The sequence below is a fragment of the Aythya fuligula genome, chromosome 8, assembly GCF_009819795.1.
Source record: "Aythya fuligula isolate bAytFul2 chromosome 8, bAytFul2.pri, whole genome shotgun sequence".
Taxonomy (NCBI): Eukaryota; Metazoa; Chordata; class Aves; order Anseriformes; family Anatidae; genus Aythya; species Aythya fuligula.
Window position 1 is genome coordinate 21,139,386 of NC_045566.1, and position 27,617 is coordinate 21,167,002.

The 27,617-nt window shown below is 46.9% G+C and overlaps 1 protein-coding gene across 1 annotated transcript in view; it reads right to left on the minus strand.

The window, feature by feature from the left end:
• Positions 1-27,617, minus strand: part of ACBD6 (acyl-CoA binding domain containing 6) — a 73,771-nt gene that overhangs the window by 42,092 nt on the left and 4,062 nt on the right. Inside the window, exons 2-4 of the mRNA XM_032192776.1 lie at positions 26,537-26,601; positions 26,099-26,195; positions 8,299-8,381 (exon numbers count right to left, since the gene is read on the minus strand). Of these exons, the coding sequence (XP_032048667.1) occupies positions 8,299-8,381; positions 26,099-26,195; positions 26,537-26,601 (245 nt within the window). The remainder of the gene's footprint in view (positions 1-8,298; positions 8,382-26,098; positions 26,196-26,536; positions 26,602-27,617) is intronic.

Here is a 27,617-nt window from a genome sequence, read left to right on the forward strand (position 1 = left end):
ACCTTCTCTCCTACCAACCCATCCTGTTGTCTCTTTGGACAGAGACTCCACGCTGCCTCTGATAGCCCCTTTCATCTTCTTCTTCAGTCTCCCTCCTTCTGCTACATCCTTTTTGAGACGGGTTGATCCAACCTGTGTGCCCTATTAGATAAGCAAGTGCAGATCAGTACAGATTTGTACAGGGTAAAAAGGTTCCTGTGCTTGCTTTTTTAATTGCCATGGAGCGCTGTAGCTCCAGCGACTCACACAAAGCTCCTGCATGTTTCAAGAATCCGTATGAGGTCTTAACTTCATGGGAAATTGCTTGCTTAGCTGGTAAGAGAAGTTTTAGTAAATCTGAGGCCACACTGACGCCTGTGACATCCCAACTTGTTGCTCTTGCTGCCAGCAGCAGGTGTCGGGGAGCGGGTGCTGGCCCCTCGCATGCAGCCTGCTGCTCTCGGACACGGCACGGCCAAGCTCTGTCTTAACACCACCACTGCAAAAAGGATCGCAGCGGGGTCATTTGCAGGATGGTCAATAAATGAAAATAACCACAGCCTCAGAGGAAAAGCCTTGCAAAAGGGGAGCTTGCTGGGGTAGCCCAGAGCCAGCAGGGAGGTCGCTGTGCTCTGAGCCTGGCAGGCAGCAGAGAAAATGCCTGCAGTGCACCGGGGCAGCTCGAGGGAAACAGCTCTCCTGGTGCTAAAAGGTAACGGCACTCCTCACGTTTATCTGCTCACGAACATTGCAGGCTGATGTGAGTCAGAGCAGAAGTAAAATCAGGACTTTATTGCATTACTGAGTAATTGCTAACAAAGAAAAAGCGATGCTCTTCCATTTGCAACCCCAGCAAAAATAAAAAAAAAACGCTGCTGCCAACCAGGCCACGTCCCCCCTCACATCAGGACAGGCAGGGCTCCGTGGGGGAACTCTGACTTTCTGTCTTGTACTGCAAGGCAGCCAGAGTGACACTCTGTTCACCTTAAAAACACCTTAAGCATTTTTCCTCAGTGCCAGTAAAAGTTTGGAAATAAAATAAAATAAAATAAAATAAAATAAAATAAAATAAAACAAAACAAAACAAAACAAAACAAAACAAAACAAAACAAAACAGTGCTCATCTTCAGCTCCAGCAGTAGAAATCCCAGTACTTCCCCTTAGGAAGCCGCTTGCCCCAATCTCTCCCACCTTTCTCCTCCAGGAGCCCTGCACATCACCCCTGCTTTGCACACAGCAGTCCTCCTGAGCTGTGCCCTTCCAGCAAGGAGCTGGGGGCTGGACGAGGTCTCACAGAATCGTTATAGACGGCTTCCAGTTTCTTAACTGGTCTCTGAAGAGCTCCTTCGGCAGAGGCCCTGGCTGTACCCTGCACCATTGCTTTGAGTCTTTGAGATTGCTTTGAGTCCTGGGGAAAAAGGAATCTCACGGTGGGACTAGGAAAGGCAAAGGCTCATGCTGCTCAAGATGGGGTCTGACAGATTCGTGATGGAGGTTACGAGGCACGCCTGCCCCTACTAACAAGGGCTGATGTGACGTGCCGGGAGGTCCCTCCGGTCCTACCTCGTTAGTCCAGCCTCTCAAACGTGCCCTCGGCTGCTGAAAGCAGCCTTTTGGTGAGGCTGCCATTCAGACAAGATGGAACAATGTGGCTCAAACAGCTCTTCCCCCTTTGTAAGCGCACCATTTATGACAGATGACTCTCTCCACTGCACCATCAAAGCATAATCCAGTCTCTCCTTCCATCACAACCATCCTCGGCTACTCCTGGATGAATTTGTATCACAACCCCGAGCTCAGGCTGCACCCTCCGTCCCTGGCAATGACACCAGCCCTGCCGAATCTGATGCGGCAGAGCCAAAGGTACCAGTGGAGAAGGCAAAAAGCAGCAATGAAGCAACTGCTTGCAGCCCTTGCTGGAGCCAAACCGAGCAATCATCCTACCACCGCCTCCAGACAAACTTCTGTGGTCTTCTCCCGAGGATACCGGTACTGTCTGGAGGGAGAATAAATGGGCACAGCTATCTGGGTATGATTTAGCTGTTCTGGAATAACCGCCCCTGTGAATGCTCTGTATCTTCTCCTTCCAAAAAGCCACTTTTCTTTCAGAGCAGGCTCCACAATGGAATTATTCCAGGATAGCAATTTCCCCACATGAAGATAACAGTTGAGGAAATTTCATCTTTCTACAGCGCATTTATTTGTCATGCTTTAAACCACTCTCCTGCTGCCCCCCACTTAAATATATATTTATATATATGTATCATACGGACTCTGAATCCATTCTACAAATCAAAGAAGTGAGCCTTTGCACAAACAGATTGGAGGGACGTCCATGCAGCCCTAACAAAAACATTTTACCTGCCAACAAACTGGTCCCATGAAGCTGTGCTTCAGGCATTCAAACCGATTTGGACTTGCCAAAACCAGGAAGGTAAATGGACAAAAAAACTCACTAAAGGAATTTAAACCAGATTCCTCCACCCCACACACTTTTTTTTTTTTTTTTTTTTTTGACGTGAACTGGACAAATAAGACATTGCTTAAAAATACTTGCAGCTGAGTTTTTTCCTTTTGTTTCATGTCTGTGTGTACGAATATGCACCAAAAACCCCTCCAGCAGAGCAGTTACAAGAAAGCAAAGTGATGCACTGCTTTCAGACTGGGACCTAGCGGGTATTTGCACTCTACCTATAAAACTGGTGAGAGCCAGCAGCAAGGCCCAGAAACCAAACCACCTGATGCCCTGTGGTTTTTTTTTAATGATGGTTTTTTAACAGCTCGTAGAAGAGATCTGCTGTTGCTTTGCCAGGCTTCGCTTCCTCCTTACCTTTAGTGCTGTAAACGGAGTCGCTTTCAAAACAGAGAGCATCCCGAGGCCAGCCCCATTCCCTTCCACCCCTCATGGGCTGCTCTGGGGCTCCTCTCCTCCTTTGTAGGGTCGGTCAGCACTGAACCCCACGGGACCCTCTGTGGGGCCAGCACCTCGCCCGGGACGGTGCCACAAACAGGTGGCATCGGCCGTGGGTTTGGCACGGGGCTGCCGAGCTGGTGGGAGCTCGCCGGAGCGGAGCAGGCAGCGTGTGGGGAGCCGAGAGGCACTCGCAACGCTGGCTGTTTGTGTCGAGGCCCTGGGCCCCCCAAGGGACCCATTTTCACATAATCTATAATTATCTCTTCGCTTTAATCGCCTCGTCACTTCTGAGGCTCTCCTGGGCACAGGAAGAGGAAAAGCTCATTAACTGAACCTTTTCTCCTCTCTCCAGCCACCCATAGCTTTTAATTGCTTGGTGTTGTTATTATCTATCAGTGCAACTGGGATCATTTTCATAAGAAAGGGTGGTGGGAGGGGGGGAGGCAGGAGCGGGTCCCTGAGGTATGCACCGCAGACAAACCTTTGCTTTCTCAATTATTTATGCCAGCTGAGGTTTTACAAGCTGAATAAATCCATAACTCAAGTTTATTTTGAGCCGGCGGGCTGTCCCCGGGGAAGCGTTGCCCACTTGCCTGCACACTTGTGCGCCGTCCCCCGAGGGGGGCCGGGACACACAAGACGTGTGCCATCCCACTCCCCAGCCCTCACGGGAGGCTGAGCAGCGTCACCAGTGGTGGGGAGGCCACAAAAAGCCCCCACGGGAGCTGTCAAGGAAGGATGAAGCCTCCCAACGGGAGCGAGGCCTGAACAAGGCCGCCCCGCTGCCTGACAAAGTGAAGCGCCCAAGGGTGACTGCTCAGGGGATGCCCTAAACTCCAGGCCAGCTTGGCAGGCATCCTGGAGGGTCCATTTCTAAATAACGCCAACCTCAGAGCACCGGCATGCCTTCTGGCTGCATCTGCAGGTGTTTTATTCCTGACAAACGCCTCTCCATTGCGATGATGGGTTGCTCAGGCAGGGCTCTTCCGCAGGGATTTCGTGGACCGGCATCAGTGCGAGGCATGGTGCCGACCCTCTTTTTTTCCCCACCAGCCAGCGATGCCAGCCCCGTCCCGACACAAACGCTGCCATCGTGTTCTCGTTCCCAATGCCAGCGTTCCCGGAGGAAAGGAACAAAACCCCCCGACCGCGCTCCGGGCTCTTCCCAAAAGCCGTCACGCCGCGGCGAAGCAGCATCTTTACAAACGGATGCTGGAAGCGGCTCTTTAAAATTCAACAGCCTTTGTGCCTGACCACACGCAGCGACCTCTGGTATTTTCTGCCAAAACAGTTCATTTGTCTCGCAGAACAACTAATCAATTCCAGAGCCCATCAATCACGGGGGGGCTCGCGCGAGCCGGCCGGCAGCGGGGCCAGATGGCGGCTGCGTTAGCGGGATTAATACAATTCTGATAGATTACACGGCATCAGCCGGGCTTCCAGACCCAGGGGGACGGGCGAGCCCTGGGATGGGGAGGACAGAGGGGTGCTCGCCACCCAGTTGCCAAAACGCAAGCACTCACTCACCTGCGGCTCCTAAACGCGCCTCCTGGCTGACACGGGGTGCTCTTTGCTCCCGAGCACTGCAGGAAAGCGTTCAGGTTTTTTAATTTTTAGTAGCAAAAGGGCTTCCTTCATCCCTGGGGATGGTAAAAGTGTGAAACTCAGCTCAGCTCGGCCTCGGTGCTTCCATGCTGGGGTGCTGGGGCTGAGTGCTGGAGGGCTCCCACATGGAGCCGTTTGGCAGCAGGGTTTTGTGTTCACACCTTGCCAAGTGAATGCTTTCGGGTGCTGGAAACATTTGTAAACTGCCTTTTTTTTTTTGGTCTTTAAAAAAAAATATTTAAAAATAACTTTAAAGTTGAATTTCCAATTCTGCGGTATTTCTGGCATCTCGCTCAGCCCGTGGCTCAGATTTACAGCGGTGACATGCCAGTCAGCCTCACCTCACTGTTTATTTTCCAGGTTTGTGAAACGCTAATTACAGTTATTTGATCACCGAAGAGCTCAACTACTGCTGCTTTTGTTCTGGTGTTACAAGCAGACATAAAGCTGGATGCAACAGTAAAAAACAAACCAACCCTCACCGTCCCCAGCCCCGCTGGGCTGAGCGGTCTGGAGTCCCCGATAATTTCGCAGTCCTTCCTTTCAGGGATCCTCCACGTTCCCCCACCAGCACGCTTTGTTTTTCTGGAATGCCCAAAGCCAGATAAGTGATTTACAGAGGAACACAAAGGCAGAGCACTATGCTAATACGCTGTGCAACTGCTCCCCATTAGTCACTGGGGGTACTTCAGCTCTTTATTGCCAGGGTTTATTAATGACTCCTAATTGATGACCAGTGCCCAGCACCCCAAAGTAAATAACTGCTACGCCTCATTAGCTCAAGAGACCTTCTCCTGATTTGAGGATTGATCTATGAACACACAAATTGCACCGATTTAACTGAATCTCTGTCTGAATTGATTTAATTAGATCGGTATAACCTGTTTCTACGGATGCTCCTGAATTTATTTGGAACCTTCGCAGTGTAGTTACATGAGCCAGGCTGACCATTTTGCTGTCCTGTTCTCAGAGTAGTAATATTTGAGATAATTAGTGATTTGGCAAAATTAGCACTTGTACCACCCCGGTTCCTCCAATTTCTGATCCACCTGACTTTATGGCAGGGTATGGCAGCTCCGCCTTGTCCAGCATTTACAGATTCGCACCCTAAAAGCCAAGCACTTCATCCCACAAAATAAATGCAAGCATTATTTAATTTCAGACACTCAGTTTAAAAGCAGTAGCATTGCTGCTTTGTTTGGTAAATGACTGCTGACAGTAAATTCGTGGTTTACACTACATTTAAAACAAGATCTCTCATCTCCCTATTAACCTACTCCGAGCTGCTGCTATGTAATCATTTGTTAAACTGTTCAAAAGCTTCTGGTAAGAATAAATTACGTGGATCTGCTTAGGTGAACCTTTAAAACTCTGCACTTGCATTCTTATTCTTGTCTATCTGCTGGTGCACGGCGAGGTGGTGAAGATGCTGGGCTCCAGATGAATTAGACAGCCTTTCTCTGCCTTTGCATCAGCTGAATCCTAAAGGGCACACGGCAGGCTGTACTTGGCTCGGTGCTGCCTGCTAAGAGATTCATTGCTTTCAGCAGTCTGTCAGAACCCAAGGCTGGTGAGGACTCGAGTTTTAGTTTTTAATACACAAAATAAGATTTTCCCTCGTTCTGGGCTTTCTTAAAGTGACCCCGTAACTGGGAAATATTTATCCCATCAACAGCTCAGGGAAACAGAGACTAAAGTGGATTGATTTATATTCCAATTTTTGCAGGCTTGTTGTAAAGGCTCGGTAAGGCTCACCATTGACAACCGAGTCCACAAACAGGTTTCTTTTCTCAGATCTTAGGCTATGAACTACCACCTACTTACTGCTAATTACCAACACGCAGATTTTTGCTGGCTCAGGGCATTAAGTTTTCTTTCTCCTTCTGCTTCCCCCACCCCCGAGGTGGTATTAACAAACCAAATCACTTCTGTGCTCTAAATACATTCGGATACAAAATCAAATGTCCAAAGCCATCCTTCTTAGCTTCATTTGCTTTCAGATTTTGTACCAGTGTAATTCTGTGGGTGAGACTCACTCCCCATCTTATAGGTGAGGATGCTGATGCGTACTAGCCAAGCACTGCTAATGGACCACCCGAGTTTCTGTTCTGCAAGCAGCGTGAAGAGACTTCTTGTAACTCCCTTTTGGCAGAATCTCACTCTACCAGCTGTGTCAGTGGATACATCCATCTACAGCTGAAGTTTGTGAGGATTACAGCTATGCTGTACAAGACCACAGCTATTAGGGCACTGATACCCACACAGTGCACTGCTTTCCACGTGGTATGTTTGAAAATAAGTATTTGGAGCTGCGGTCACCTTCAAGTCCTTCATGAGCCATGTTCTCATAGGAATGAAAACAAAAATACAAAGAGAAGATTGAGACCAATTAAGCTAACCAGGACAAAACCTGGTTTCCTGTATATTGGGCTCTATTTCGTGATCAAGAAGGGCCACAGGCAATACCTGGGATAGCCACAACTCTGAAAGAACTGTAGGAATAAACATTTTGTTTCATTTCAACACTGTGCAGCACTGATATGTTCAACTCCTGAAGGAACAGCTCAGACAGAATCCAAACTACAAGGTCAAACTATGCCATCAAGGACGTGAGCCGAGACCCCTACTGACAGAGCAGGGAAGAAAAAGGAGCTTGTGGCTAGCAGAAGTGCTATTCCTCAAGCAGTTTGTTAAACCAACGTCATACTTGCCCAGCTCTGGTCAAGGTCCAGGGACAAGTTAAGGACGTGTTGGCTCCCAGAGCCAGGTTGGAAAGGCTGCTCCTGGCCAACTGTTCCCTCTTGCCGTGGAGCACACTGCAATGCCCACTGCTGCCGCCGTGTTTGCTTACTCAGGACATCTACCCGAGCTCCTTGCAAAAGGTTTGAAGCCACCAGCTCAAGATTTATTTTTTATGAGTTTGCGACAAGTCAAAGAAATGCTGCGTTAGAGTTTTAACACTTTGGGAAAATTCCCAGCCAGCCTGGGAGGGGGTGTGTAGAGAAAACAGTGTTTATCTTCTAATTTCGTGGGACTGAAATGATGCAAGGCATACAATAAAACAAATGGGATCACAAACACATAAATGGGTAACTGCAACGTGACAGCAAACACTGCTCAAACATTTAGTCTTCTCTGACTGTTCATTTTAACTAAAAATGTTGCCACATTCTCAAAGATTCTCCAGGCAATCATTTATGTATTGGAGTTAATATTACTCCCGTGATTAGAAGTTTAGTAGTTTGAAACAGGAAAAAAACCACCAACAGCTGTCCTTATTCAGTAGCTAATGTCACTTACTACTTGCACCTTGACAGTTTTTAAATAGCAGCCATTCTACTTCAGTGAATGCATTTCTGCTACGCTAGCTGCAGAAGCTGGAAAAAAATTAATTTGATATAGGGTGCAAACTCTCCCCGAAGGCAAACACTGTCCAATATTAAAACCTGCACTGAACAATCCTTAATGAATATATTGGTAAAGAAATAAATATTTGAGAAAGGTGGTGTCTGAATAGCTTTCTATTAAAAAAGCCAATATTAGGCTTTTTCAGCCATATAACTGAAAAATGGGAAGCCTTGCCCTTCCCCCACATCTCGCACTAGGGAAAGGTTAGTACCTGGCAATGATACAGAGAGTTATTGATTTAAATGATTATGGACCTGAAAAGTTCTTTCCTGTCATTTATTATCCTGTTGTAGTTGCCACCACACTTGTGTGATATTAAAAAAAAAAAAAAAGCTGTACAAGACGACATCAGAAAACACTGTTTTTAACTCAAGTGCGGCAGAGATAATCACCTGATTGTTTCTTCTTGATACAACGAGCTGACAACTGGGCCTCCAAATGCAGTTTTGCTTTCTTTTCCCCTCTTCTCTGTTGTCTGAAAGAAAAAGAAAGATTGGTCCAGCATCCACCTGCCATCCCTCCATCTCCCAGCCCCTGGATGCCTCATCTGCATGGCAGACCGCATCCCGTGACCCCACACCATCCAGAAAAGCTGGATGCATCTCTGGGCAAACTGGGATCGATGCTTCCCCGAGTGTGGCCAGCTTGGTCACCCAGAGGTGTGCGTGGTGGCCTTGCCGCCCCGCTGTTGTTGCCTCCACACCGCAGCGCTCTCAGCCGCGGCCCCCAAGGACCCGAAAGCCGAGGCTCTGTGCGGCGGCATAATGTTACGTTACTAGACTGCAAAGCTTGCCTTTGTAAATCTATTTAATATAGATTTAAAATTAAATTTCTATAATGGGCAGCATTTCCAAATGATTGACTCCCAGGAACTCTAGGATTCTGAATGATCCCCACCGTAATAGAAGCGAACAATTAGAGCTGATTGATCGATGCGCAGCCTCAGGCCTCCCTCTGCAAAAACCTCCCGCAGTCTGGGCTCTCCGGCTGCCTGCCTCTAACCTGATGCCAGATTTTCAGCAGGGCTGTCTGAGAGCCCAGCCCTCTCAACAGGACACCAGAAGCCCTGATTTTTTCCAGGGAGTCCAGTATCTCAGTCCTTAGGTGAGCGGGTGAAACTGGTTTGCAATTCATGGCAGTAATTCCTTACAAGAGCAGCCCATTAAGTGCAAGATGCTGCTGGCAGAGGACAGCTCCCTTGCCTTCCGTGACAAGGGATTATCATACCCAAGCTGAATAAAAGCAGAGAAGCGAAGGAAAGCTGGCCCAACCTCGAGCCCTCTCTTGGTAGACACAATACATTGCTGACTACACCAAAAATGTTGCTGCCTCATCATAAATCTACCCGGAAAGATGTTGATTTTTTAAAGTAAAACATACTTAAATTTGCCTTTCTTCCTGCTCCCTAAGTTGCTTTAAACAAATTTGCTTTTTCCCCATAATGAATTTCCACTCTGCCTGGCTCAAACCCACCAACTCCACCTTTCAGCTCTCCCGTGCTAGCCCAAAGCCATAATATTTGGGTTCGCAGATATCTCAGACAAGCTTTTCTAAAAGAAAAAACAGAAGGGAAATTGGCTTTGAAGGCTCATCCATGGCAAGTTGGCTTTCTCTAATTTAGAGTAAAAGGTGACACAAAGTTCCTCCTTCCTGAAGCGAAAGGGCTTTGGAGTCTCCACAGTGCAGTGCCCCTCTTAAAAAATTATTCAGCAGAGAACCTTCCTGTCCACCAATTATTTCCACACCACTTATAAAGAAAATTAATTTCAGATCATCTGCTATTGCACGGGAGAGCTATTTCTATAAAATGAAGCTACGTTCACAACCAGCCGATCTCCTTGGATGCTGGGGACACCAGTTCCAGAAGCTACAGGAAAATTTTTAATCTATATTCTTCCCTTTCTTCCCACTACCACTTCTCGGTGGTTGCTTTTTTCAAAGTCAGAGGCAACACTCGAGCGAATACATTTCATCCTTCTCGAGGCACAAATCGTAAGAAAAGGTTTCTTGGATTAAGTTCCCCCTCTTTGCGCAACCAATGCATTTCCACCAAAGATTAATCTTCTTGATCGAGTACACCTAAGGTCAGCGGGAAACTCAGCGATAAAGGCTTTCCCAAAAACGCTCACACAAAAACTTCCCTAGCTCTCAATCCGTGCACAGGTTGCTTTGTCCAAGTCGCTTTTATCTCCTCTCTTTCAGCCAGGAGCGGGGAACTCAATATCCCATTTGTGAATGCTGAACCCAGTTTCTTCCATCACGGCCCTTGATATGGAGAACAAGTTTATGAAAAATGCCCAGCAAACGGCTCGGCTCGCCTCTCAGGATTCAGCACGTGCCTCCCCTCTGCAAAGCCATTAAAAACAGCCCCGTGGTCCAACATCCATCATCGCCCTGGACTTCCCCAGGGGAATTTGGCCAGGCCAGGAGCCACAATTCTTCCCCGGAGTGCCGGTAAGGCAGCCTCGATGCAGATAGGAACTGGGTGCCTTCCAGCCACCCTTGACGCCTTGCCTATGCCGTGAGCTCAGCCAGTACCTGTGCCACGGCATCCAAACGCGACGTGGCAAGCCAGGCTGGTAATATAAGAGGTGGGACAGGAGCAGCTGCTCGCTCCGAGCCACCCCGGTGGTGTTATTTGCTGCTCATACCGGCTGAAGTGTCCCTGTTGCAGATCCCTTTCTTAATCTCCTGACATTTCTACGCTGAACGAGGGCTCTTCGGGCTGCAAAGATAAAGCAGACGTCACACGCAGACGGATGGCAGGCAGTGAGTTACCGTGCGAGCCACAATGAAATTAAAAACTGACGCTGCAAATTCCCTCTCCTCCGTTAAAAAAGGCCCCAATAATTAACTATGTAGCTCTCAATTAAGCCAGCTCCATTTCTTTCACCACTGGCAGCGCAGGACGAAGCACTGCAGCTACACGTGTAACTAATGAGAGCTAAGAAATAACACGATCCCAGGCTCCCAGAATTTGCAATCCGAATCCGAGACAGATGCCAGCTGTATTATCTGCAGTCAGGACCACGTAGGAGATGCTGGAGAAAAGGCAAAATTACAACGTGCCCCATGGGCGTGAAGGAACTGCTCTCAAGGTGCTGCTTAAAGAACTGGGGATATAGGGGAACTTGAAGCAGCACGGCAAGAAGTCCTGGAGGATTGCACTCAGATGCTGAAGAACAAGCAGTGTCACAGAAGAGATCCAGGAAGAGGTGGTAAAGGAATGAAGAAATGCCTTAAGAGGCACTGGAATTTCCCATGTCTACCCCTAATTATTGCTGATTGATTCTCTGCTGCTTGCGTACCCTTACGGCTGACAGCGAAGTCACGTTTACTCTTGACAGTTAACTTCAGCAGGTGGATCTGGTTGACCGAAGCCAGCATAAATCATGGGCAAAGGTGTGCTTCTGCATGCAGCAAACGTACTCATGAGAGGCATTTTCAAGCCCCCTGACTGGCAATGCCTTCGCGGGGCAGCACGGGGAGCTCTGCTGCAGGAGAAAAGCCACACTTGTGCTGAAAGGGGCAGCAGAGCATCCTCATCCCTGCCTCCAGGCACTGTGTTTGTCAATAAAAGACCGGCTCGATTCAAGCTCCGCTCGCCTCCTGACTGCCTGTCATGGACAATGCTGCTCCAGGCAGCCTCAAAGCCTGACAACCACTTTCGGAACAAAATGGAAATACGGGGACTAATATTTGCTAACATCATTAATTCATTTTTTTCCCCACTCCCCCTTCTTCCTTTATCCACGATGTCAAGATGTATACCTTTAAATTGTTGTCAGCCATAAACCAGACATCGTGTCCCAGTTCAGAGGTTAACATATAATGACAGACACATTAAAAAACCCTGTCCAATGTCTCACTGACAATTTCAGCTCCATCTTTTCTTCAGGAAGACAGTAGCTCAAACTCACTTATAAGCTTTAACAACATTAAAGTCTAATTGTGATTGAAAAAGAAAGGAGAAAGAAGATAGTTTTATCCTACTAAGCATTATGGAAACGAAAAGCAATTACAGAGGCAAACATTTTCTTTGCAGGGGTTTTGTGTTCACCTTCGGTTTTGGTCTTAAAAGTCTCCCGTGATTACAGCATGATCCATTTTTCCTCCTGCCTTTTTGGGCAGCAGGAGGAAAAGCATAAGAGAGAGGTAATTTCCTGTCAAGTGGGTGGTTTGGCAGGTTAACCTCTCGCTGGATCCCTGAAGGTAGGGCAGGGATTTATTGCTTCTTGTCTCAGAGCCCAGGATTTGTTTGGATGTACACAAAGCAGGCTGCCACAGATCTCACAACGGGCCACTTCCAAGGGCCCTTCTGGTGACTCACTGCCCTCCTGTGCCAGCACTCGCTGCAGGGACGCGAGGGAGCTTACTGGGGGATTACTGGGGCTGCACTGGGCCCCGTCCCACACAGCTGTTTTATGGGTGACTGAAGAAAAGGTACACAAGTCCTACAAAGACACAGCAGAGCAGCAAGAAGAGCACAAGGTTTTTTGTTGTTGTTTGTTTTTGTAAGCTGTAATATAACAGAAAAGCTAGATCGTAGGCAAGAGTTAAATACAGGACATCCTAACTTTATTCAGAATAAAATTAGACCTCTGACAAGTTTTGTGCAGAGGAGCAGCACTACCTGGCACATGGGAAGGAGACAAGAAACACCCCCAGTAAAGTCATTACAGTAAAAACTTTCCTGAAGTGTTCCTGCAGTGGTGAATACACAGCCCAGAGGCTTCCATCGACGCTTGCTCTGCACCAATCTTCCTACGTCCCTTCCTACGTGCAGCTAAGGGTCCTGAGCCTGGAGGAGCTGTGAGCTCTGGGTGTCCATGGAGGTTTGCTTGGTGGCAGCAAGAGAAAACTCATCCTGAGTCCAACCTGCCCCGAGTACACCCAGGAGATGATCGGTTCTTCCAGTCTCAGCTGCCACAACGGGACAGGCATCGTCCTCTAACCCCTTCAGGCTCGCACGAAGTCAGCAGCAAACCCTTGAAGCGTGCTGATTGAATTGTAATTAAGCTGGCATTGTCTCGGGCGACAAATTTGACAGAAGACGCCTCAGAGCTAACCCAGGGGTAGGCCTCAAGGAGTGCTGTGCTGGTTACCACGTCCCCTAAATGCACCGGATTAACATTTCTGCACACCATTTGAGGGGCGAGGATTATTAGGGAGGCAACAAGAAAATGTAAACTCTCCTAAAGTTTCAGCCACCCCCTCCTCCTCCTCTCCCCCTGTGTCATGGCCCGGCTGTCCCCCTGGGAAGGGAACTTGGGCAGACACTAATTGTATTTGACAGCAGCAATTACACGCAAGGCTGGAGATTAGAAGCTCGTTAATTGTGTGTGCCATAATTGCTGCCGTCTTTCCCTTTACTAGCCGAGGCCAGTGCCAGGAGAGCGATGAGGAGGAGGCTGAGCTGCACCCCAAATGCAGGTGGTCCGGGGATGGGAGGAGATGTCCCCTCTCCCCCAAGCGTGTGGCAGCTCCTGACCCCATAACAATGCGGGACGGGGCAGCTAATGAGGCATGAAATGAGGACAAGCGATGTGCTCCTCCGAAGGTATTTTCCACCTGTATCTTCTCGGCCTGGCTGAACTTCACACTACGCGGTAAATATTAACCCTTCAGGGGCGACGCTGCCAAAGGAAAACGAAAACGACTGTCTGCAAGATTAGGCACTAAATTAAATGCTTCAGTAGCATTCATAAAAATCCTCCCTTCCCTGCTAAAAAGTATGAGCTCAGCATTCCTCACCACTCTACGGAGCGGTGGCGGCCAGCTAGATGCAAACAAGATAAAAATACACTGCTAGGCTCTTCTGTAAAGCTGCCTCTCGTGAACCAGCCCTACTAATGCCCGTCAGAAACTGCGGGTTTTCATATTCCTCTCCCAACAACCCTCCTTGGCTCCGAGCGGCAGCTCGGCCGGCGAATGCACATGACTCAGCTCCTGGAGCATCTTCAAGAGACCACTGAGGAGCTGCACAATTTGAGCACTCTGTCCTAGGAAAAAAAAAAAAAAAAAACAGCAGTACGTTCCCCGGGATAATGGGTTTTGGTTGTTTTTTGTTTTTTAAATATTGCAGGGACAGTTTAGTTAAGATTCCATTAACGGCTACATTAAAAAAAAAATAAAGTTTTCTGGTTCTTTTAAATCCCATCGCGGAATTTCCTCCTATAAACACAATCCAAGACGGAGGAAATATTTTCCTGATTATATTCGGAAGATAAAAACAAACACACTATAATTAATGTCGTTGTGTTGCATAGTTTAACAGACCCGCAATCTTAGGCAAAGCCTCGAAGATTACTCATTTAATGAGTTAATTAAAAACTGTACCATCAACACAGTTGGAAATTAGTAGTAAAGACAGTCAGGGGAGGGGAAATAAACGCAAAATGCTTAGCATTAACTCTGAGCAAGTTTTACTGTTGCTAGCAGCTCTGATTTCATGACTCACTGTATGCATTTTAACATTTGCATGACATGAAATAATATGCTCAGCCAAGAAACCTCATGCAGCGGTTCACAACATTTTTTTGGTGTGTGGAGCTTTTTTTTTTAATGGAAAAGGAGGTCCACAGGTGAGAACAGCAGGAGTGATGGCAGACTTGCCTTTCCTCAGCTCCTTTTTGTGGCTGCTGCAGTCTCCTGCGGACTCCCCAGGTCCACAGCCCAGCGGGTGAAGCACGGGGCCAGCCTGCAGCCCGCCGACGGGAGGCAGAAACCAGGAGCACAGCGCCCTGCATCCTCAGCCCTGGAAGCAATCGATCACTTCTGTCACGCTGACCATATAAAAAAATAATCCCCAAGTGCCCGGGCACAGCAGCCCAAGGCATACAGACAAACAGCCTTTACTGTAATTGCCATTTCTCTGGTCAATTTAATCCAAGGCATTCATCTGTACAGATTAACAGAGACGTTTGTTTGGGCAAGAAGTATATCCCGAGCCAAACTGGAAAGGCTGAAAGGCTGCGTGGGATGCAGCTCATGCTCCGAAGCCACCCTAAATTTGAGCAACACGGCAGTGCCAGGACATCTGCCCCCGTACCCAGCCTGCCTGTTGTGGGATTCATCCCCTGCTTGCCGGGGACTGCAGCCCCAGGACCACCCGACCACCACCACGGAAATCTTTCCTCCAACAGATCCGGGTCATAAAGGCAGAGGCTGGATTTACGAGCTCTGCAGACAAAGAAGTGACAGAACGGAGAGATATTTGGCAGTCCCTGTCCCCGCTGAGCCGGGCAGGGGAAGGATCAGAGGGTGGCAGCAGGAGGCTGCTGAAGGTACCAGGGTAAGGCTCGGGCTCAGCAGGATCTGGATGCAGCGGCGCTGCTCAGCCTTCAGAGATGTGTACGGACACTGAGCCCGAGACTGCCCGCCTTGGAGCTGGATAACTCAGCTCAAAATACTTACGGGGTGCTCTACAGACATGTAAGGAGTGCCAGCTTTCCTATTTAAGCCCAAGCATCTAAGTCCCAGATAATACACGGTCTTTTAAAGGACAATTTTTTCCACTGTTAAGAAACAAACAGCATTTACCAAACATTTACCCATGTGTTAGCTAATATCTAAACAGAAACTTCATCTCCAGTAATTACACCCAATGCCTCCCTGATACTTCATGTAAAGAGCAAACTAAACATAACCACTGAGCCTCTTTCTAACCCAGAAAGCTGCACTTTCACAAAAGCAACAGCTTAATTATTCTATAGGTTGGGTTATACAGCAAGCAATGACAGTTATTTTCTCCTAAAATAATCTTTATTATTATTATTAACACATTCCCTCTTTTAAACCTAGCCACTCGAAGCAGGAGGGTACAGGGACCCTCCCCTGTCTGAACACCACCAGGTAAATGTCTACAGCTCTGCACCCAAAAATCAAGGCGTTTTGTGCTCCACAGTGAAATAAACCCACAGCTTCCATCCAAGTCCCTGATTTTTTAACAGCCTCTGACGCAGCGAGTTTAAAGTTCCGCAACAGCTTCAATTAGTTTGAAAAATAGGATTTTTTAATTAGAGGTTGCACCCTTCCCCATTTAAAACAGTCGAGCTGCGAGCAGAGCCTGGCGGCTTGCTGGCCAAAACCGGAGCAGCACTTTGATGAGAGCTGCCACGAGCTCCTGAGGAAGCCACGGCGCGACCCAAACCCATCTCCCAAACGCCCGCCTCGTGGCGCAAGCAGAGGAGGCTGGCCCTGCTCCTCCCAACCTCCGTCACCACCTTGCCTCCCTACCCAAGGCAACAGGGTTTGGTGGCTCTAAGCCAGGCTCTTCTCATTTCTGGGCACCCCAGGAAGACTTTGGGGTGTGTGGATGTCCGTTCCCTGCTGCTCGGGAAGCCTGCAGGAACTCAGATTGAGCAGAGAAAGCACCTCTTACCCCCTGGACCACCTCCCCTGCCAACGTTTGCAGGTTTCTGTCTGGTTTTCCTCCCCTCCCAAGCACCCCGTTACACTCAGGCTCCTGTTTTGCCTGCCCTGCTTTTTCTTCCTTCCTGCTACCCCCTGTGGCAGCACCGTGCTGCCTCTGTGCCACTCATGCACTAACAGCAAGGCTGCAGCCCTCCCAGGCCCCCAAATCCTACCACTACCCATGGCTGCTGAAAGCTTCATTTACCAGCTCGCTTAAATGAAGTCCAGAGTCTCCAAATGAAGGCCAGCAGAGTCCTTGCCTGAGGTTTGACTGCAGGTAGAGTTGCTTCTCAAGCCACACCGACGCTGCTCATTCCTGCTCTCAGGTTCACAGCCACTCCATAAGAACAAGCTTTCCAGCACTTGCACTATCCCCGTTTTTGCTGGGGGGGAGAAGCAGCACTGCCGTTTGTCTGCAATGAATGAAAACAACTGCACGTGGCAATCAAAGCCCTTCCTTGCCAGAAATCACCACGTCTCCAGGCAGAAATGGCAGAGGGCAATACCTGCTTGTCCGTGCCACTTCAGCTTGCAGTCTGACATCTTCAATTCACTCTCGCCTTCTCAATTTAAGCCAAGATCTTGGGCTCACCTGGAAGTATGAGCAGCCATCCACCTCCTATCAACTCGGCTGAAGCAGCAGCAGCCTTCAGCAGAGGACTGGCAGCAACATAAACCCAATCCGGTGGTCCTTCTCAGGTACTGAGATGCTCTCTCAGCCAGGAAGCACTCATTCAAGTGGGAGTTTTAAGACCCCAGAGTTCAGCTGTGTCCCACAGAAGAAATTCTGCCTGCAGTCCCACAGCTGTGGGATCACAGAACCCCGCACTGCTCCCTGTGCACTGCAGCCATACAGCAACATGGGTTACTTCTGGGCATCTATTAAGGAGGAAAGAAAAAAGCAACCAGGTCCCTGCTGTGCAGAGTTCCACAATCAATTACCTTGCCTCGTTCTGCTACATCCTGTCATCACTGGATGCCAGTAGTTTGAATTTATTTACTTTCCTTTTTTTTTTTTTTTTTTTCCCCCTCTCCAGTTGCCTGTGGTGTATCTGGCTAGGATGCAATGTTTTAATCCACCAGCAAGCCAGGAACCACGAGGTCAGGACGCCACACACATCACTATGCTGCAGCAGCACTCGGCAGCAGCAAGCAGAGCCACATCCCTAATTATTATTTTTCCTCAGTAAGTTTCAAAATAGCACAAGATTTCTTTTTATATAAATTAAAGCGAGGTGATAGAAATTAATTCACTGACATATTCAAAAGGAAAACTATTTCCTCTTTGCTTAAGTGTTTAACCAAAGCCTCTGCACTGGCAGCTAAAAATGATAAGCCCTCTAATTTCTTGCTTGTAGTCCCAGAAGACAACTACTACTACATTCCTGACCTCCTGAGCAAGAGGCTATATGATGCTGCACACACTACGCTAACAGCACAGCACATTGCCACTGCTAATGTGAGCTGGAAAAATATGGATATTATATGCAGAAGTTAGCAGAGCTAGTACGATTGTGTATCTGATAAGCAGCATGTTTTCAGCAACGCCAGGTGGCTTAACTAGTAGCAGAGCAAAAAGGTATAAATCCTTGTCCTTGGTAATTCTTTACTTTAAAGGAGTTTGGGAATACAGCAGCCCAGACAGCCTCTGTACAGGATTCCAGTGCAGCTTTCTATACACGACTTTGTATTGCTGCTTTGCTTTCTAAACTTCAATCTTTCTAAAATAGAGGCTCGCGGCTTGGCACTGCTGTATTTCAATCAACTGCTTGACCAAGGACTGCAACGTCATAAATAAAAGGTGCTAGGACCATAAATTTCCACGGAGATGTAAAATCAAAGAGAACAATCCAACAGGCTCCCAGGGGGTGGGAGACCGACACACGTTCCAGCTGCTCTGTTTCCACTAGGCAACACTTGCTCTTTTCAACTTCTTGACTTACACACAGCCTGTCAGAACCAGGAGTCCAAAAACCTGAAAAATCTCACTCTGGATCTGGCGTTTTGTTTTGTGCTACAGCGAAATACAGATGCAGAGGAGAGAGACCTCACCTACCAAGCATGTCCTCGGGCAGAGCCTGGTGCTGGCAGCCCCACAAGCTGTGTGAGCGACTTGCCAGAACCAAGCACCTGGGGTACATCCAATGGCTCCATCCTCATCCTCACGTGGGTTCTTGGCGAACAGCTGCCAGCATCCACCTCTGCTGCTGTTGTTCTGAGCAGAAATTGCACGGGCTGCCTATCAATCCCCTCCCTCACCTCAACGAACACAGCCCGATGGCTGGCAGTGCTGTCTGCACGGCCCCGAGCGAGGACTCTGACTGCCCGTCAGCCTGCGCTGCTTTTAACAGCAGTAAATATAAAGAGGAAGCTGAGTTTCCAGCTGCTGCTCAGAGCACAGCAGTCATAACAAAGCAGGTAAACAACACGCTGCCTCCTACTTGGTATGCCGGAGTTGGGCTTTCTTGCATGAATACAGCTGCTAAAGGCACTTACATCTGCAAAGAGACAGCAAGGTAGCAAATGACCCACGGACACTTCGGTTTACGAGAAGGACCTCTGTCAAATACTTCAAAACTAAAATAATGAAGCATTGACATGAGAAAATAAATAAGCAGTAAGGGGTACAGCATTATCCACCTTAATTTCAAAAGAACTGGGAAATTTATTTGGTGTTTGCAGTGTGGTATTGTACTGCATTGTGCACAAGGAACAAGAAAACAGTGAAAAAAGAAACTGCGCCAAAAGCAAAGCATTTAAGGCTTCATTTGTGCAGCTAAAGAACTGCTATTTCCCCAAGTCTGATGACATAAAATGGGTTGCTCTGCCTGCTGGCTTGCGTGTTAGAGTAAGGGGCACATGAATGGCATGGCACAGGCTGCACCGCCCGCTGCCTCCCTGTGCCTGGAGGCTGCCCCTGCCCCTTGCACAGCTGCAGAAGGCAGCAGGGCAGAGGAACCATCCTGGGTGTCAAGATCTAACCCTCTCGGGACATACAGCAAACACACATACCTGAGCTGGGCTGAAAAAAAAAGAAAAACAAGCAACTCTGCAGTTTGTAAGGCTGCCCAAACCCACAGGGCACTGCAGTCCCTTACACGCCCCAGTCTGGGCTGGATCACAGGGATTTGTTTTTGTTTTAACAATTTCCTAGTGCTTTCTTCTTTGTTAAAGACAATTAAAACTACATATAGGCTTGCTGTTGTGCCCTTGATTTACTTATTTGCTTTTTACAAGGAGAAAGTCTGATTAGTTTATGAATTATCTCAGTGATTTGCATCTTGCAGAGTGGCCATCCATTGAGGTGGGAGCTTTCAAAACAGCTAGCAAGCAGCGCTGCCTGTTTTCAGCATTTTGTTACCATTTTTATTGTCCAGAACAATTACTGACATTTGGGTGAAACAAAACCAAACAGAGTCAAACAAAAGACTCACCGGGCACGAACTGGCACACAAAGACCTGCACAAACCCAGAAAGAAATGGGGACGGAGAGGAGCAAGGACGCCGGCAGCACTGCTGTGCAGCACGCAGGAGGCTCCTCTCCCCGGCGTGCTGCATTAGCACGGCGCAGGGAGGCAAGCTTTAAGGAGCAGAGCCATAATTCCACGTAGCCCCATGCCACCTGATGCAATTACATTAGTTTTATACTACAAAAGAAATAAATTGAGACCTTAACCCAAACTAAGCACACAGCAGGTGCCTGAACACACTGAAGACCCAAACAGGTCTTCTCCTTCCTGCTCTCCCCATCCCCCTTGTAATCCTGCCTACGCCACCCTGCTCCTCTTTCCCAACCCCAAAGAGTGGCTGCTTGGACAGATTATCGAGGGTGACATCTGTTTGACTGATAGACAAAACAGGAAAACACGATGGGCGGGCTCGTTTTGTTTACAGACCAGTTTTTCCAATGCATTTCTGAATTTCCAGAAGAAATTGTCAGCCTGCAGGAAATCTGCATATTTCGATCTGGAACTACATAATATGATTTACCATTTGCTAATGTAGTTCTCAGAAGCTGACCAAATATAAAACCTATAGACTGAAAAAGAGCAAAGCTTCGTGCTCTGGACAGACATGAAGAAGGCAAATTTGAGCACTGAGCCCAGGTTTATATATAAAAAAAAAAAATCAGGTCTGGATTTCAAAATGCCTGTTAACATACTTGGATACAGTTTGCATTTGAGACACTGCACAAAACCTAAACTGCCTTGGAAGTGCTACTTAAATACAAGAGGGTCATCAATTTAAATCAATTGTTAAAACACTTTGGTAACACCTGGTGCAACCTCCTATGATGTACACACGCAGCTCTGCTGCAAGCCTAGAAGTTGTTTCACCTTCCACTGTATCCTGGAGTTACAAATCCCCCTTTGCCATGTTTTAGTTTCCCTCAACTTGCCTGTTGCATTTAAAATGTGGCAGGGAAAGGTTATTTCTACAGCAATGGAGAAGGAGGAAGGAACAGGGCAACTGGCCGCCCACCCAGGCAAATATTGCCCCCTGCAGTACTCCCTGCAAAAACACCCACTGGCCACTGAGCAAATCCATCTGCGTTTCACCTGCAGGCTTTCCAGCTTTCGGGACTGCTCTGAGCCTGCAAGCAACGGTGCTTTTGATTTTTTTCTTCGCTCTGCAGTTTGTTTCCCTTTTTATGAGACGGGCTGCCTAATCCCAGGGGTCCTCTCCTGGCTGCTCCGACTGCCACGACTCGGTACTCCCACACGCCAGCAGCGACAGAGGTATTTTACTCCTGCTGACTACTTGGTCCAGAGTGCAGAGAAATCAATCTTCCTCTTCCCAAACAAAGCACGGGACAATAGGTGAAAAACAGCTTTCCTCCCCGTAAACATCAGCACTGGAATTTCAAACCTCTGAGAGCTTCGAAAACATTCGGCAAACATTTATTTTCTTAGAGCTCAGGCTCTATTTCTGCTCTCCTTAGAGATGCATCTCTGCTGTTGGGATTCCTAAGATGCAACTTCCCTTGTTACACAGTGGAAATCTTTGTGCAGTATGGATGAGGTTGAATTACAGTTAGTTAACTAAGTTAAAATGCCCATTTTTTTCCTGATACACATATAGAAAATCACGAACACCTCCTGTGAACTTCAGCTGTCAAAGCAAACAGACAGAAGGCCTCTGCAACGGTTCAGGGAAGGGTGCCCCGCTGAAGTTAGTCTCATGACAGGTTGTTGAGATTGAACTGGTAAATGTGCAATATAAGAAATAGCAGAAGAAAATATTTAGAATCGAGAGATGCCAAAACTGCAATCAGCAAATGGAAGGCTAAAACTGATGAGCAGCTCTGGATGCTTTCTTTATTATTTCTTTTTATTGTCCAAGCCGTGCCATAGAACCATCTTGTTACAAGAAACAATCAATAACAGCTCCCAACTGCCTCGCCGCACGTGCTGTGCACACCTCCAGCCCGTCCCTTGCAAAAGGGACTCGCTTGGGGTGCTGAGTGCTATCCTGCTCCTGCCTCAGCGTGGTCCATGCCTGTGGACAGACCCATCTCCCGTGCTGATGCGAGGTCTGAAACATCCAGAGGTGTAAATCCACTGGGGATTTCCATGACACCAAATACATGCCGGGGAGATTAGAGTGTGGAAAAGCAAATATCGCTGCTAAGAACGCCTCAAAAATGTTGAGTGCCATCAGTGCCCAAGCATACAGCTGAGACAGCGATGTACAGGAGAACAAAGTTATTGCACAGAGATGCAAAGCACTCAGTTTGAGACCTCCCCAGATCACCCAAACCACTGCTGACACCCAGAGAGTAGGTACTGCAGAGCCCCAGCATGATGCAGAGAGGGATGGGGGTAGGCAATAACGGGCAGGTGGCTGGCCGGGAGAGCACCTGGACCCTCACACACATCAGCAAAAGCCACAGAAGGCAACGTGGCATTTGCTGCCAGCGAGGCAGGAATACGACAGGTGAAAGTATGAGAAGCAAAGCAGCCGGGACACATACACCTCTCTGAAGCAGTCAGATGTGTTGACGGCATAAAACATTTCTGTTTAAGAATAGAGAACACAAAAGAATTGCTTCATAAATTATTCTGTGTTCTGGAGAAAGAGTGAATAGACTTTAAGGACAGGTGATGTCTCTGAAATATGCAAATGGAGCTGAGCTGGTCCAAGCAATTACCTTTTCACTGCCTGGAACTCCAGACTAAAAGGAATGACTCAGAAGAAAGAACAAGAAACAAAAGATGTGCTAAAAGGTAGAAGATGACGAAGGTAGATGGCACCAAGAGGAGAATCAAGGCAGGAGTTGAATCCTGACCTCCTAACAGCTGCTCTTGGGAAAAGGAGCAAAACCATCCACAACACAAAACATCAGAAGACCACGCCAAGAGGGAGATCCAACTGCAAAAACATCCAGAAAGGCAATTGTGATCAGGGGTTATAGACTTCTGGGTTCAAGATAAATACAGCAGCTTTGTGGACGTAAAGATAACTTATCTCAATACACTTTATTATATCTGCTGTTTTTAACATCTCCTTCCTTGCTAGGTTTTAGACAAAAGTTCTTATAGAAGAGATGAGGCATGGCTACCAGACGGCCTGCTGGTGGCAAGGATGAAGAAAAAGCTAAAACACGGGAAATGGCCATGGAGATGACCCAACAGCTGCACCACTATTGTCAAAAGCAGCATTCTAGCTTCACACAGCAGGAAATAGCTGTGGGCACTGCCTCTCCACATTCAATTGTCTCCTGTAACTGCAGGTGCTCCAGCCTCCAGGTAGGAACAGGAAGAAGGTGGTCGGATTTTGCCTGTTAGTGGTGTTCTCGGTGCTTCTGAACACGAATTCAGGATGCTCCTGCTGCATCAGTACACGTTCACTTTGGTTTTGTCCCCATTGAAAACAAAGAAAAATTACTACATTAGAGCAGTCTGATGCTGAAAACGTACTAAAGTTCAATGCACTAAGAAACTGCAAGGTCAACGTGAAGGAATGAATCAAGGAATAATCAAGAAAAGTGAAAGAAGTGGATATGTTGAGACAGCACGAAAACCACGGCATTTATTTCCATTTTATTTATTAGGAACGGACAACCCAAAGGCCACAGAGCAGTAACAAATCTGTTGGGGAAGCTATCTGTCTGTCTATCTATGTGGTGCTCCCAAGTTTTACATTTTGCACAGTTAGTACTAAAGGATCAAGACAAGGCTCAACGCCCTTTGCGAATACATGAAACCGGAGAGGAGGAGGATTGAAGATAACACAAGAAAGACTTTAAGGGACAAAGTGAGCAGTTGAAGAGAAAATATGCAGGTAATATTGGGACAGCTTCCAACAGCAAAATTCATGAAGCTACACAATGAGAAATGTGACAGCTTCGTACTCTAATTGCTGCCTGCCATCTGTAATGATCCAAAAGCTGAACTTTTCCAATTTGTACCAAGCTTTATATCGCATTTACCAAACACTAGGAGTATTTCATTCATAATCTATAGAACACAAGAGCAATTCAGAAATTGAGCAGGTGAACATGGAAAGGAGACAGTGACAGTGATGAAGAACCTCGTAATGTTCCTACAGATCTCTTCTATAAATCCAATTTGAAATTTGAAGACTCAAATAGCTATTATTCCATCACTGCCCCCCGATGCACGTACCTCCGTCATTTTAAAGAACAGAGCTCCCTCTCGTGGCTCCACAAGGTGGATGTGGTAGGAAAAAAATTGCAGCATGAGATAGATTAAAGAAGAAGAATCCTGGCAGGATTTTGGTTGTAGATGAGTGGAATTAAAATGAAAATATTGTAGGAAGGACAGATGGAATCTTTTAAAGAATCCAAAGCCATGTGTGCTCTAATGCTAACTTTTAAATTGCATCCTCTGCTCTTTTAACTTCCTGTTAGGCCTTTCTGCAGTTCAGCAGATTCCTTCAGTGTAAAGCTCTCACAGCTCTTTTAACAGGTTTCTAGCTAGGAATAGGCAAGGAATAGGGGAAAAGGGACAAGGACAAGAAGCACGGTACCTGTGCAGTGGTGAAGGAACAGTAAACCAGACAATGCCATGTACTGAGACCACACAGAGAACATCATTGGTTTCAAAAGGTCAAGAAATACACGGTTACATGAGTGAGAGAAACTTATCTGTTGAAAAGCTGCAACAAAAAGCATTCAAAGAAAGAAAATCACACGTCTTTAAACCACTCAGATGCCCTCAGCCCTGCTATTGACACAGAAGCTTCTGCTCAAGCTCTAGTGTTGCTCTTTAATGCTGCAAACCCACACTTTTTGCATCAACCATCCATAAACAAGGGAGGACGGCACAACACATGAAAGAGCAAACATGCTGCTGCAATAGCATCACCCCACACAGTCCAGTTTCTGCTGAGTCCTGAGGACAGGGGTATGCAAAACAAAAAACATGCTCACACATTCATTCCTCACCTTAGGGGAAGAGAGAAGGAGCAGCACTGCAAACCATTCCTCGTGGTTTCTTAAAAAAAGATCTGAAAACTACTAGATTATTCCACTTTCCTAGCTGACAGCTTTGTAACCTGAAGGTGATGCCTGTGAAAAAGGTATTTCTCTGAAGCAATGAAGTGAGAAGAGTACCCCAAGCTGAACTTGTCATCATGCACGAGAAATCATGCATGATGACAAAACAAACACAAGCTCTACACACAAAAGGTTCAAGAATTATTCATTTTTTTGGTCAATGTTTAACGAATATTCAGGATGTTTCACTTTATGCTGCTGGGTAGCCTCCTCATAATTTTTTTAAATTTAGGTAGAATCCTGAATATTCCTGTATGACCATTTTAGATCGGACAAGAACTCACACAGCATGTGGCTGACTTTTGCTAACCGCACTGTACAGCGCATAAAACTTTTTCCCAAAGATATTAAAAAGGGTTCTCTCTAAACAACACCTGCTGCAAAAACAGGATCAAACCCACAGAACACGAGCAATTACTCTTTAGACTGAAGAGCAGTACCAGAAGACAACTGAGAATCAAATTCTTGATTCATAGGCTGGTGCTCAAACTAGTATTTGCTTCCAAAGTGCAGGACAAAAAAAGAATCAATTTCCTACTGTGCGAAGAAATTACTATGCGTTCAGCATTTTGCTGTTAGTAAAATATCTCCATTCTAACTCCAGTTAAAAGCAGTATTTTTCCAAAATCCAATCCTCTTAAAAATTATATAAAAATCAGTCTATAAACAGAGAGAGATCCTTAAATACTCAATCAAGTAATAAACCTGGCAGATGAAAGGCAGATTAATTAAGATGACAGTACAATCTCCCTATAACAAACACATACAGGGCTTAAAAATACGCTTGTTATGTTGGAGCACCTAACCATAATCAGATTTGGTAATTTGCTCTATCGAAACAAAAAGGAAACATTTTCAGAATTGATCATTCAGTTCACATCACTTTTATGGAGATTACTTTGTATTGATCAACATTTAAAGAGTAGTTGAAAAGACAAAGATGAGAAAAGGATAAAAAGTATCCTTACATGCTAAATACAGCATGAACCCATAAAAGCAAAATAAATTAGATCACTACAGCCAAATCAACCCTGCGCATGTGCTTACTGTAATGAAGATAATTACGAATGAAAAAGATGGTTCTTCAAGTTTCAGTCTTAACAAAAGGGGAGTTTTAAAACGGATTTAGAGTTTGACCTGCTCAGAATGAAGTTTCCTACGCAGCAATTGAAGTCTGTGTGAAGCTGAACCGTTGCTGGCTTTGAAAAGACACAGATGTGGGTTTGTTTTCCAAACAGTGTTTTCACATTTCCTACCTGTGGGTTCCAACTGGGATCCAGTTTTTTCACTGTAGCCACATACTCCTCCATAGCTTGATGAGGACTGGTGTCTCCCAGGGCTTTCCAGGCTTCCCTAGGACAGAGAGCAAGATATCAGTGAGCCACTCGGAGACAGCACAATGTCTTTTTACTGTGTCAGCGGTGGAACACGGCTATCAGAGTCACATATATGATTTTAGGGGCTGTAAAGCTATCTTCCATTCATGTGGAAGCAGCCAACATTTCAATGAAGCCATGACTGCTGCCAGTGCAGCACTCCAATACAAAAGTGTCTTTTAAACAAAAGCCATCCCATGGCAGACACTCTAAATTTTACCTCCTCTAAGTCAGGGCTGTAATCTGTTGACAGAGGAGACAAGATGCAACGCAAACTAGAGCCTGAAATATGCAGGGTTTACAAGCGTTTCCTCTTACCATTTCTGTTTCCCCTCAAAATCGAAGAAGCCTGGCTTTGGAGTGTTACAGGCTCCGAATTTCACCTAAAGAAAAGAAATTTCCTTCTGTTAGAACAAACCAAAGGGAAGGGAACTTGCTTAAGAAAATACCAGGTTCGGATGGCTCGGGGTCCTTTTATTCTTGTGCCAGATGAAAAGTTTTTGAGGGAAAGTACTGACACCCAACTCAGCTGTGTTTTACCCTTGTTTTAGCACTCTCAATTACTACACAGTTACCTCTGCATCGCTGTGCTTGCTTTGTGTGATGCAAGGGAAGCAATTTTGTTAGGCAGCTCATTTCTTTTGCATGCATTACCCAACAGGGATCACCAGCAAGTGATTTCTCACTTAATGTTATGTTTATTACTCAGCCAAATGCCTCATTCTCCACCAGTATCAAGAAAAAAATCTGTTGATTAGGGTTTCTAGAGAGATGATTATTCATTAAGGATGAAATTCACCTGCTTCCGCACCAAGTTTGAGTAAACAGACTTTGCTTAATTATTTTCAAGGTCCTCGGGAAGGCAAGGGGACAAAGTCAGGGGGAAGGAACGCCAAGCAGCTTCTGAATCAGCTCCGAGGCATCTGGCTGCACAGGAAGCACTCCGCGAGCGGAACAAGTCGAGGCCTGAGCAGAACCGCCCGAGACGAAGCGGGCTGGCACGAGGAGGCACGAGTGAAAAGGGGGAAAGGGAGAAGTAACAGGAATAGCACCACAGCAGATTTAGGGGATGGGTGCAGAATCAGGCGTGCGCTTCTCTGCCTCCACTCTAGCTCAGAAACGCCAGAACTGACGAGGTTCCCAAGCGGATCCCGACGTAAAAGCGTGAAATGGACTTAGCACCAGGGGGCCTCAGCTGGGTTTTTATATAAAGGCGTGCTGATGTGACACACAAAGCTGCTTTTTTCATTTCAGTGGGGTCTAGCAGCCCTATCTCCGTTACGAGCTCGCCCACAGAAGGGAACGGAGAGGACGGACAAAGGCTTCCCCTGCCCGCAGCTCCAACAGCACAAGCACGCTGCTGAGAGGCGTCTGGTGATAAGATCGTCTCAGGAGGAGC